Genomic DNA, 11524 nt, shown 5'->3' on the forward strand with positions numbered 1-11524 from the left:
GATTAAGTTGTGTTTTTCCAATTACTCGAGACGATATTAATAACACAAAAATGAGAGTTTGGTTTTCAAACTGAAAACCAGCATACAATAAAAGTTGCAATAATAAGTTTTATAGAGCAACCGCTAATCATGTATACAAAAATTTACAATTTCCCATTACTAACTCCAATACAAAAACACAAAAAAGAAAAGTATGTCGTTTTAGTTTATTATAGCTATCAAAAGTGCAAGGACCACACACACACACACAACTAATGACTACTTACTTCACTATTTGTAAAAAGATCGTAAAGAAAATACAAGAAGATCATCCTAATTTCCATTACAAGTTTATGGAGAGAAGTCAAAGTGGCTACAATGGTAAAAAGTTACATTCACTTTCTGGCAAGAAGCTTCTTTGGAAGCTTGTCCAAAGGGGTAGATTTGAGCAAGAAAAGCCTTGCTGCCCTCTCTTGTAAAGTACCTCCACACTTCAACCCACGTGCTTGCAGTTCGGACTTTAGCCTTTCCAAACCAAGAACCTGGATCGTAAAAGGGAACAATAACATGAGGTTAAAACAATCTGAGTTTCACTGTCTAATGTAACATTTACCAAGCAAACAATGATAATTAGTTACTACCCCTTCCGATTTTGAAAGACGGAGTGTATTAAAGTAAATATTTAATAATAATCTCCTTAGAACGTGGAAAAAAATTGTAAATGTATAATATGTCAGGACATAAGCTTTTGGACTCCCTGAGATTTTCTAAATTTACCCATGTGTGAAGGTATTGTTATGTCATAACCAAGATTATATATTTGCAACAAACAACAAACAGAAGTTTAGAATATAGATTTTGTCTTTTTTAAGAAAAGTTTTTGGGAAAATTGATAAAAATGAAAAAAGAGAAGTTTTTGAGCAAATTGCAAAAACCAGCCTAAAAGTATGGTGGGGGGATGCAATTACACCTTCAAACATCCAATTGTAAGAATTGGGCCCTCAAATTTCTAAACATGTTAAAATTAGACCCTCAAACTTATAGTAGTAAAAAGAGAGTGAACGTTCAAATGATAAAAATTGAACCATCATTCTATAATTATGTAAGTTCGAGGGTCTGATATCAACACTTGTAAAAGATTTTAACAACTGAAAGTGTGAGTGTATAAATACAATTATCACCCTAATTTAAGGGTGGTTTTTGCAATTTGCCCAAAAAATTTAATAATAAGATGCAACCAACCTACCTACCTCCCTCCTAGCAGAAGAATAAATGAGAAAGGATTTTTAGGATTTTTTTTCAATGAAAATAACCCTAAATGAGAAAGGAAATTTTACATTAAAGTTATTGTGCATAAGAAAAATAATCATTGGACTTCTTGAGCATACCTCCATTTCAGCAGCAGAACTAAAACCATCAAAATTCAAAGGAATTTCTGAATTGCTCACAGTTGCAGTCGTTTCGTCATGGTCACTCAACTTAGACACTGGAGGGCCATTTGGTTCAGGAAGCGTAGACAAATCTTCAATAATTTCACAACTATTTGGATTTGAGATATCTTGATGATTAGCTGATACATTTTCGTTTGCAATTTCATCCTGTTTTACAATCTCATCTTCTTGATGGGGAGAAACAGCAACAGCCTCTGAACATGGTAAAACTGCACTCTGAGTAGTCTGATCATTCGTTTCAACCACATCAACCTGTTCAGATTGAATTGTTTTTTCACTAGAACTTCCAACTAATTCCATGGTTTCCAGCGCTGCCATGTCCTTTTCTTCCTCAGATCCACTTTCACATGAGGATCCCCCAGAACCATCCCCGGCTTTACCATAGTTCACAGAGTCTGAACTCCCTTCAGCGTCCTTATTTAAATCAGATCGACCATCGTTCAAGATGACTGATTTCTCACTTTCCTCTTCATTTTCAGCTTCGTCCTCATCTGAATCATCACTGTCACTTTCACCCACTTTTCTCTTGCCCATCCTAGCAGACAAATAACCATTTGCACAAGGCTAATAAGAAAATGCTCAGTTATAGGAAATCATTACATTTAAAAATCTCCAGATTATAAATAATTCTCCCACCAGTTAGAAATCAAAGAGGAGAAAATATAATCATTAAATGGGCGTTTGTGCTTACAGAAATAATATGAATGAAATAAAATTAAATCCAAAAAACTGTTGAGGGTTGAAAAAACATCCCTGCAAAATCTTGAGTTCCTTTCACACCCAAGAAACCAAAACAAGATTATGATGAATTGAAATGAATGACCCACAAAGACTAAGGCAAGAATACTGAATATATCATTTGGCAAGGCCACAGACCAGCCAAAAGTTCCAAACACTTTTAACCAAAGTTGAGATACATATGAACAATGGGAAAAGGGATGACCAGGGTGTTCATTGTTAGAAAAAAAAAAAAACACAACATGAAGGAGAGAGTAAAATGAGGCATTCTCCTTCGTAATTGGTCGACGGTAATTTTTTGTATTAGTGTTCCTTGTTAGGGAAAATTCTTCCAATTCTTTCATCACAAATATCCCAGCAGTAGGCTCTAATAAAAACTAGGAAGGCAGCTACAACTGAAGGAAAAGTGATGGGCTGGATAGGGACATTTCAAAAAAGTTTTTGAGGTGGCAATTTCAACAACGAACTATATAAACAAAACACTCACTATAGAATAATCTTAAGAGATTGATCATTTGAACAAGCCACTCCAATAGAAAACAGCAAGAAAAATGAGGAAATCTAAAAGGGAAAGAGAACTTCAAAAGGAAGTAGAAAATCAATCCAAACGCTCTTAGTTTCTATGGTACTAAAATAAACAAACGATTGATAAAGCTCCACCAAATTTCAGCCTGATTAGTGATTAAGTATGCCCCTATTCACTCTTTATGATAAGAAATAAAAGCTTGAAGGCAGTTTGCGAGCTAATAAAACATAATACAACACATCAAAGAAGAAGGGTAAGCAAGAAACTAACCAGATCTTCAACTTTTTGGCATCTGCACCATTGGCCATCAAACCAGCCTTTCTTTTTCCCTTCATCACCGCATCTCTCACGGATTCCTCAACCTCAGCCACACAACGAGCAGATTCCTCCCTGTACTTCTCAACATACTTTTGAGCTGCAGAATCCCCAACCCCTTTCTTCCCCACCTTCGCTTTCTTCTTCAGAAACTCCTCAGCCATTTTCTCCAACCTCCTCTCCTCCTCCTCCGCCTTCCATTCCTCCAATCGCTTCTCAGCATTCACATGCCTCAACCTTCTCCCACTCATATCCCTACAAGCATCGAAATTATTTGTCTTCTTTTGTCCCGCTTTCGTCGCCGCCCCACGCAACAGCGATCCGAACCCTCCCTTGCCTCCCAGAAGCCGGAGAAGAAGATGCACAGTGGGAAATCTTCCTGAAGGGTCACCGGAACATGAGAGAACCGAATCGTTCTCGATCTGGCGGATGCCGGAGACGAGACGCTGGTGATTTGGGGGAATTCCAGTGGTCTGGAAAAGACGGTGCTTGAGGGCATGGCCGTCTACGGAAGGGGAAGTCAATTTTAGAGCTAGGGTTTTGCCATCTAACAGCCTCACGAAGAGATTGAAAATCTCGACATTTTCGCGGGTGTCCATTATCGCAGAGCTTCGAATTTTAGATTTCTGAGATAATCGACGAGGAAGGATAACTCCGAACACCAATACCCCTTTTATGGAGAAATTCGCAAAAGTAGCCTACTTGGTTTTCGTTTTACAAAATAACACTTTTTCTCAAAATTCGTAAAATTATTTTTTCCGCGGTCTAATTTTTCTTCGAAATTTTCCTAAAATATTTAAATATTAGATTCTATCATTTTAAAAAAAATTTCAAAATTTATTTATTATGTTTTCAATATTTTAGAAAATTGTGATGTTTCACTCAGAATAATCGAGAAAAACAGTTTTTCGAATTTTACAAAAATATACTACTTTTGAAAACAAAAATAAAATTGTACTTTTATCAATTTTTCTTTTTACATACCATTTTGACTTTTTCTTTTCTCTTACTATTTATATGAAAAATTATTTTAAAATTTATATGATTCAACTTTTGAAAATATTTAGAGGTATAACAATTTGTATGATAGACCAGGATAAATCAATTTAAACTAATAGTAGTCTATCTTAATCACATCATAGATAGACAATGCTATTTTGTTATCTTTTATAAATAATTTGGTTCATTTAGTTACATTTAAAAATAATTTTATTTATATCTATATCTATATACTATAAGGGAAAAGGTACGAGAATTTTTTAAGATTTCATCGTGGTTCCCATTTTTTGATATATTCCTACTCTACTCTTGACTAGGAATAGACATTACCTGCAAAACAAGAAGAATACAACTACCAATGTGATATTTAGCACGCCTAAGTCGTTTATGATTTTGGTTGTAGCATGAGTTTTAAAAATGAAAATAAACTTATTCTTATGAAGTCATGATCCTGTGTTTATAATGAAATTCAGACTTAAGGCATTCGTATTAGGGCTCATGCGGCAAGAAATTTAGACTTAAGACGTCCATATATTAGGGCTCATGGGTCAAGATATACATTTGTAGTATGCTCCATTCATTAAAATGGAGAGGTCTAACCTCAATCTCATCATTGACCGAGGTCAAGAAAAAGAAGGTGATTAGTTTGGGATTTAAAACCCAAATTATTTCCTTCTCGAGGTCCAAATATATATCAAAGCATGCCTGATGCATCAAATAGATAAGGTCAACCTCAACCTCATTCAATAGTCTTCTTAAGGGTTTCAGATAGTTAATATGTATAACCAAGTCCTTCGGTCTTTAGACTCCTAACTACGGCTCCTCTCCTTACAGTCAAGCCGCTTTTGCTCGTCTTTACCCCTCCGCTAGGACTCATTAGACCATCGCGTGTGGTTTCCTAGTTCGAGTTTTACCATTTTCTTTATCAAGTAGTTTGTAAACTTTATAAAGTTGGTTATACTCTCTAGTTCAAATCTACAAAAAAAACATCAAACATTTTATTCCAATGCATCCTTTATTCTCAACATCTATAAAACATTAAACCAAACGACATTAAAATGCTACAAAGACAATTATAGCTATGAAAATTAATGAGGAGCATTGTAATGTAGGAAATCATTTATAATGCAAAAATAAGTGAGAAAAGTACACAAAATTGTTAAAAAAGAAAACGAGATTGATAGCTTACGGAAAAGAGGATGAAAAAGTGACACTAGTATAGTCTTTTGAACTGGGCGACACATTTCATTTTCATTCTTAAATTTCGGTTAACACTGTCAAAATATAATTTTGATTAGGATTTCTTGAATCACATTCATCGAAAATAAACGAGTCTTTAATTTCTTTTGTTGTAGAAAAATTTGCGTTAGAAACTTTTTTAAGAGGGAAGAAATGATGTGATTGCAACTTCAATCTTTTGATCTAACGTTAAGACCCAAGCACGAATGAGAACAAATGGAAAGAAAAAGAAAATGTAGCCACCTCAACTCAAGGCCCACTAGATGATAACCATGAGTAGGAGGAGCCTTTTGTGCTGGAAAAAGCAAGATGTGGGCGCTCATGGACTGCATGCCAAGTTGTACCCGAGTCAAGTTGGTCATGGTGGTTTACGGGCGCAAGGTGGTCGGAAATTCCAATCCTTAACGAACAAATATTATACTCCATTTTCTTGAGATTCGATTCTTGCACTCTACTCGTTTTATCTTACACATCGATAGTATATATTCTACTTATATACGTGACGTATAGATTTATATTTATGTGTATAGTAAATATGTAACTTGATCGATGGTGAAAGAAATCAATACTTAGTGTCATCCTCTCTTTTTATCTACAAACAATGATATTGTTGATTCACTTAAATTTTCTTCGAGATGATTGGATTAGTTTGTTGTTGAACTTTTCTAACTGATGTGGCTTTTGAAAACCTTGTAATAACCGATTTACTTACCTCATTCCTATGGAGGAAGAGATTCTTGAGGTAACTTTCTATAAATTAAAAAAAAAAAAAAAAAAAAAAAAACAAGTACTTTTTAAAAATTGAACATTTTTAGAGTATGAGTGAAAATGAAACGAAGTTAAAAGGATTTTTTTTTTTTATATCCGTGAGTGTCCAGGTTACTCGACTAATCTCACAGAAGCAAGATTCAAACCTTGGACTACTTTTGTTTTAAACACACTCTCATTCTTTCAAAAGTTGTAATGTTATCCTTAACCTTTTACAAATGTTTCAAAACTATTATTATAAATGTCGTAATCATATTGTTCTAAGTCATCACCACACTAAATTTACACTTATAAATGTCCTAAAATGTTTTTTTATTTCCAACTTTTAAGATAATAAAAATATTTAAAAATAAAGGGAAAGGTTTAGAAGTAATTTTTATAACTAAATCTAAAATACTTTCAATACATATTATAAAAAACAGCCTCTTTGCCATTCCAACTCCACCATGTCATTTGCCAATCAGATCAGAGTAGAAAATCAATGTTGAATTTCTCCTTTTTTTTTTTCTTTTTTCCTTTAAATCTAAAGATAATGAAGTTTTTTCCTTTTGAAATTCAAACATTAGTTGAAATAAAAGTATTTGAAATTCACAAGTGGCAAAAGCAATCTCTCTCTCAACCAAAAGAATTCCATGAAGGGGATCCCAAGCAGGCACATGATTCCCTAAAACCTGCCTTGACCAACTTTATGATGGAACCACCAAAAAATTATATATATATATATATATATACATATGTATTATATTAATATATAAATTAAAAAGGTAAAAGAAAAAGAAAAAAACACAATTAACTATTAGGAGCCTTAGGATTCCAGACATAGTCTGCAAAGTCCAAAAGAAGTGATTATGCTAAAGCAGAAAAAAAAGAAAAATCCTAATAACCAAAAAAGAAACCAACTGATAGTGAAATATGAAGAAGAAAGAAAAGCAATAATGTTCTAACTAATCCAAAAGTATTTTAATCAAAGGAAGATCCATAAATTACAAATCAACCAAGCTAAGCTTTTTGGAGCTTGCCTTTCCATGTTGACCCAACCATAAATTGTGATGCTCAAAAGACATAAAATCAATCTTTTGAACCATTTCACTGTTAAATTATATAAACAAGAGTGTGTCATAGGATGCCTCCATGCTTCCCCAAGACGATCGTCAAGACAAGGAAGAGAATCGAAAGCGCCTTCTTTCGGTTGTTCTCCCAGTCTTTTCGCTTAAAATACATGAATGAATAAAATTCTTCACCTAATTCTAAACAAACTACTTGTAGACTCCTCTTCAAATACACTTGACCAAAACATAAAATAATGTCGATAGAGATGGATATGATATGTTACTGAACCAACTTTGTAATTCATCTCTGGAATGCTTGTTAACGACTTTTAACGAACAACTCGATGATGCTGGAACATGGATTTCTTTTTTCTTCTCATCCTTCTTATCGAATCACACGACTTAAGAAACTTGCCCCCACCCCCTCCATTGTTATTCAGTATTCCCTCAGACAGTTTTGTTTTCCAAGCTTTGTTTACGTGGTTAGCGTGTGATAAAGAAGACGTTATCGTCATCCAGTTGAAATTAACTCAGATGAATTTGGTTCAGATGCTACTGCAGATGAAGCTTGTGAAGCCCCCGATCCAACCGCTGTTGTCGATGTTGCTGTTGTACCTGTTACATTTTTCACATAAATCTCCAAACCACTTTCAAAACCAACATCAAAATGACATTCTTCAGATAACAAATCTTAAACATCAATGTCATACTAATGGATTAGACTACAAGCATTTGTATTTCATTTAGCACCTGAAGTTGTCGTTCCTAATGCGTTCGAGCCAGGAAGTGATAGGATACCAGTCGAACCGTGCTGCTGAGGAAGATATGGGTACTGCATCAAGTGTGGATATTGTATTCCAAACCCGTACCCCTGGCTACTTTGAGCGTAATATGGATAGAGATTTTGAAACATTCCAGCCGGTCCTGAAAGCCCATTGGCAGAGTAATAAGGAGAAAACTGTTGGCCCCCGTAAACACCGTAATAGTTCTGCATCGAAAACACAACGCTTAAACCAAAATCAATTCCACCAACAAGATCACAAACACAAAACAACATCAAACCAAAAGGAAACAACACTCATATAGACATAAAAACACAGATTCACACCAATGGATAAATTCTGTCTTGTGAATATCCAGCAAACCTGAAATGAGGCCGAAAAAAAAAACAAAGAGGACAGTATTGTGTTAATTAATCAATAAAAGGGGAAATGGGAAAATTGGGTCTTGTTTGATCGCATTTATAATTCTTGTTTTTCAACCTTACCCATATCCTGAAAGAGGGAATGAGTATTGACTAGTGGGTTGATGAATATAAGATGATGAAGAAACATGATAAGCAGGAGGTGTCACAATCCCAGATGCACCTCTAAATCTTCCACCAACACCTACAAATTTGTTCCACAAACTTTATGGTTAATTTTGAGAAAATATTACTCCCCTCATGTTTGTTTTAGATTTCATATGTTTCACAGCCAAAAAGACAAAAAAAATGTCCTTAAAAATGCATATTCAACCTCCTCCATTGAAGGTGAGAATTGAGAGAGATCAATGGAAAAAAACAAACACATTGCATGTGGGAAAATTTATAATCCATTGAAGAGATCAAAGCATTTAGTTAATAAAGAAAAAGGGTAAATATGAAAAAGAATCAAGGAGAACCATGTTGAGGAGTGGGAGGATGAGGCTTATGAGCACCAAGAGAAGCAAGATTACAGTTAGCCCTTCTTCCATCAATAACAGGAGAAGGGTTTTGACAGGCTCTAATGGCAGCATCAGGATCTTTAAAGGTTACCTAAAAACAAAAAGAAATCAATCAAATCCCAGAAATCAAAATCAAAATCAAAATCCCCATTTTGACTAGAACAAAGGAAAAAAAAAAAGGGGACTTACAAAGCCATAACCCTTGGATCTGCCAGTGTTTTTATCAGTAATTACAACAGCTTCCAAGATTTCACCAAATTGTTCAAAATACCTTCTCATGGTATGTCTTTGAGTCTCCCAAGCCAAACCTCCAACAAAAATTTTGGTGAAAGTGGTATCATTGTATTGACCTCCAAGGCTAAGGCTGCTGCTATTATTGCTGCTGTTAATGTTATGAAATTGCCTCTGTTGAGACATAAGGGAAAAACAAAAATAGAGAGAGAACCACAAAAAAAATATGCCTCTCTCCCCAAAAAGCACAAAATTAGTCTAGAATGCAAAGAAATCTAAACCCCAAAAAACAAACAAATGTTTTCAAGACCAAATCAATGGACTCCCATTTTTTTCTCTTTCTCAAGAGAAGGAGAAGGAAAAAGAATGGTTTTTGTTTTTTTCTTTTTTCTAATAACTACCCTTTTATCCACATACACAAACAAAAACAACTACCCAGATTCCTCCAACAATGATACCCTTAACAAGAAAATCATTACTGTTTTTGAGGGTGAAAAAAGGAGAAAGAAAAAAAGAAAAAAAGAAACCCCCTTTTGTTTTGTTTTGTTATGAGATGTAATGTATCTATATATATATATAGAGGAATTAGAGATTATATAATATCAAAAGACAATATGATAATCGACGAAGAAGAAGAAGAAGAGAGATAGAGAGAAAATGAGAGAAAGACAAAAAAGCTGCTAGTGGGTTCCCACGCACGACGACAGAGCCTCGAGAGAGATTTTTGCTAATACCAAAAATAGAATATTTAAACTCTTTTTTGTTATTATTATTATATTTGCTGGATTGGTCTGGATTAGCATTTGCTTCGCTGTATTCGAATCAACACATTCAAGACATTCCTATAATAATTCTTCTTCGTTGCTAACCATAGACTATACATGTAATGATATACCCGAGAGATCGAATCATCGACTTTTGAATTTATTGAAGCAAAGGATTTGACTTTGGCTTGTAGTTTGATGGTTTATATTTTGTCACTTAAATTTATGCTTTAGATGCATTGTTCTTTAAATTAGATTATGATCTGTGTTTTTTCTGTACGGTTGTCTACCCTCGTTACCAACTTGTGTCTAAAACGAGATCATGAGCGGGTAATCAAACCATTTAAATCATTAGTATATGTAGTTTGATTGACATGGTTTCTCCAACAAATGATTTAATTGTGGTCTTTTGTTTTTCGTTACTGATCAACCGAATTCGATTTAGTACAATAACTAATTTGGGTCGAAGTGTATGTAACCTTATGATTTGCAATTTATTATTGATGTGACCATGTATGTCAAGAATTTGTTTATGTTTTCTCGGGACCATTTTACATAACTATACTTGGTGTTTGGAGTTTGAACGCAATCTCACTTTATATCAACTAATTTTAGACCGAAAGCTTTTTATATTTTTTGGCTAAGTCTTGTTCGTTTTAACTTAGTAGGCTAATAAGACTAAAATATCACTTATTTGTTGCATACTTTTAGTTTTAATTGTAGTAGAATTTAGATAATTATATTGGAGAAAAATCATTTGAGCATGTTAGAATAAAATCTAATTTTAGAAATTGTTTGTCGTAATGTTTTTGTGGTTTAAGATTGAAAAGAGCAAAACTTAGCATAATTGTTAAGGAATTACAATACAAACTTTTTTAGATTTGTGAAAATTTCCTATTTGTGATTTCAACCTCAATACTCAACACGGTTTGTTTGTCTATTAAGTCTCGAAAATATTTTGGTCGTTAGATATTATGAAATAGGCGACATATACAAGAATTCAACGCATCATCTCAAATATGTAAATACCCCAAATGAGAAGAAAAAACCTTTCGTACATAAAAAGTAAATTTACTCTTTCTTTCTTATGATTTGCTTTGGTGATTTATTTCCATTATTAATCTAGATTTGACTAATCGCTTATATTAGTATAAAAAGTTGAGTTCAATATTGAAATAGCTAAAATAAAACCAAGCTTTTATATAATCAATAACATAATATAAGACATTATTTTAGCCTACAAAAAATAAAATACTAGACTACTTTTTTATCCTAAATATAGGACAAAAACCTTTATGATCTTTGAATGTGTTCTTATTTGTTTAAGTTTGCATTAGCCATAAAGATATAGGTTTATTAATAGCTTATGTTTACAAGAATACAATATAGAAAGTCGAAAAGACGTTGGATCGTTACAATTACATGAAAATGTCACATTCTTCAATTGAAGAGTATATAAATGTTTGAATCGCTCTATTTATTTTCATAAAAGTGTCACAACTATCTATTCAAATTATCAACTACATTCAAATTACTTTTTTGAAAAAAAAATAAAGATAAACTTGATGCTTTGTTGCATACGTTCTCTCAATATATTACTCAAATAATTTTTGTTGCATATGTTCTCGTGAAATATATGAATTTTTGAATCTTTTATATTTTTGTATTTTATAAGAACCCCAATTATTTAATTGCAAAAAATAACTAGTCTTCATATTTGATATTTATTTAGAAAACAAATCTAGCACGTCAACTTAACTT

General features: G+C 33.3%; 2 protein-coding genes across 2 annotated transcripts; both read right to left on the bottom strand.

Moving 5' to 3' along the window:
* Window positions 1-132: 132 nt before the first annotated feature.
* LOC103498946 (uncharacterized) lies at window positions 133-3693 on the bottom strand. The gene is made up of 3 exons (XM_008461778.3): window positions 2965-3693; window positions 1368-1965; window positions 133-521 (listed from the first exon to the last, which is right to left on the bottom strand). Exons 1-3 carry the CDS (start codon window positions 3606-3608, stop codon window positions 375-377), a joined length of 1389 nt encoding a protein of 462 aa, XP_008460000.2. The 5' UTR covers window positions 3609-3693; the 3' UTR covers window positions 133-374.
* Window positions 3694-6953: 3260 nt separating this feature from the next.
* LOC103498947 (uncharacterized) lies at window positions 6954-9849 on the bottom strand. The gene is made up of 6 exons (XM_008461779.3): window positions 8958-9849; window positions 8727-8859; window positions 8332-8452; window positions 8173-8209; window positions 7815-8052; window positions 6954-7679 (listed from the first exon to the last, which is right to left on the bottom strand). The coding sequence occupies exons 1-6, from the start codon at window positions 9183-9185 to the stop codon at window positions 7576-7578; spliced, it is 861 nt and encodes a 286-aa protein (XP_008460001.2). The 5' UTR covers window positions 9186-9849; the 3' UTR covers window positions 6954-7575.
* Window positions 9850-11524: the final 1675 nt, after the last annotated feature.

Source organism: Cucumis melo, chromosome 11, assembly GCF_025177605.1.
Source record: "Cucumis melo cultivar AY chromosome 11, USDA_Cmelo_AY_1.0, whole genome shotgun sequence".
In the NCBI taxonomy this organism is placed as follows: Eukaryota; Viridiplantae; Streptophyta; class Magnoliopsida; order Cucurbitales; family Cucurbitaceae; genus Cucumis; species Cucumis melo.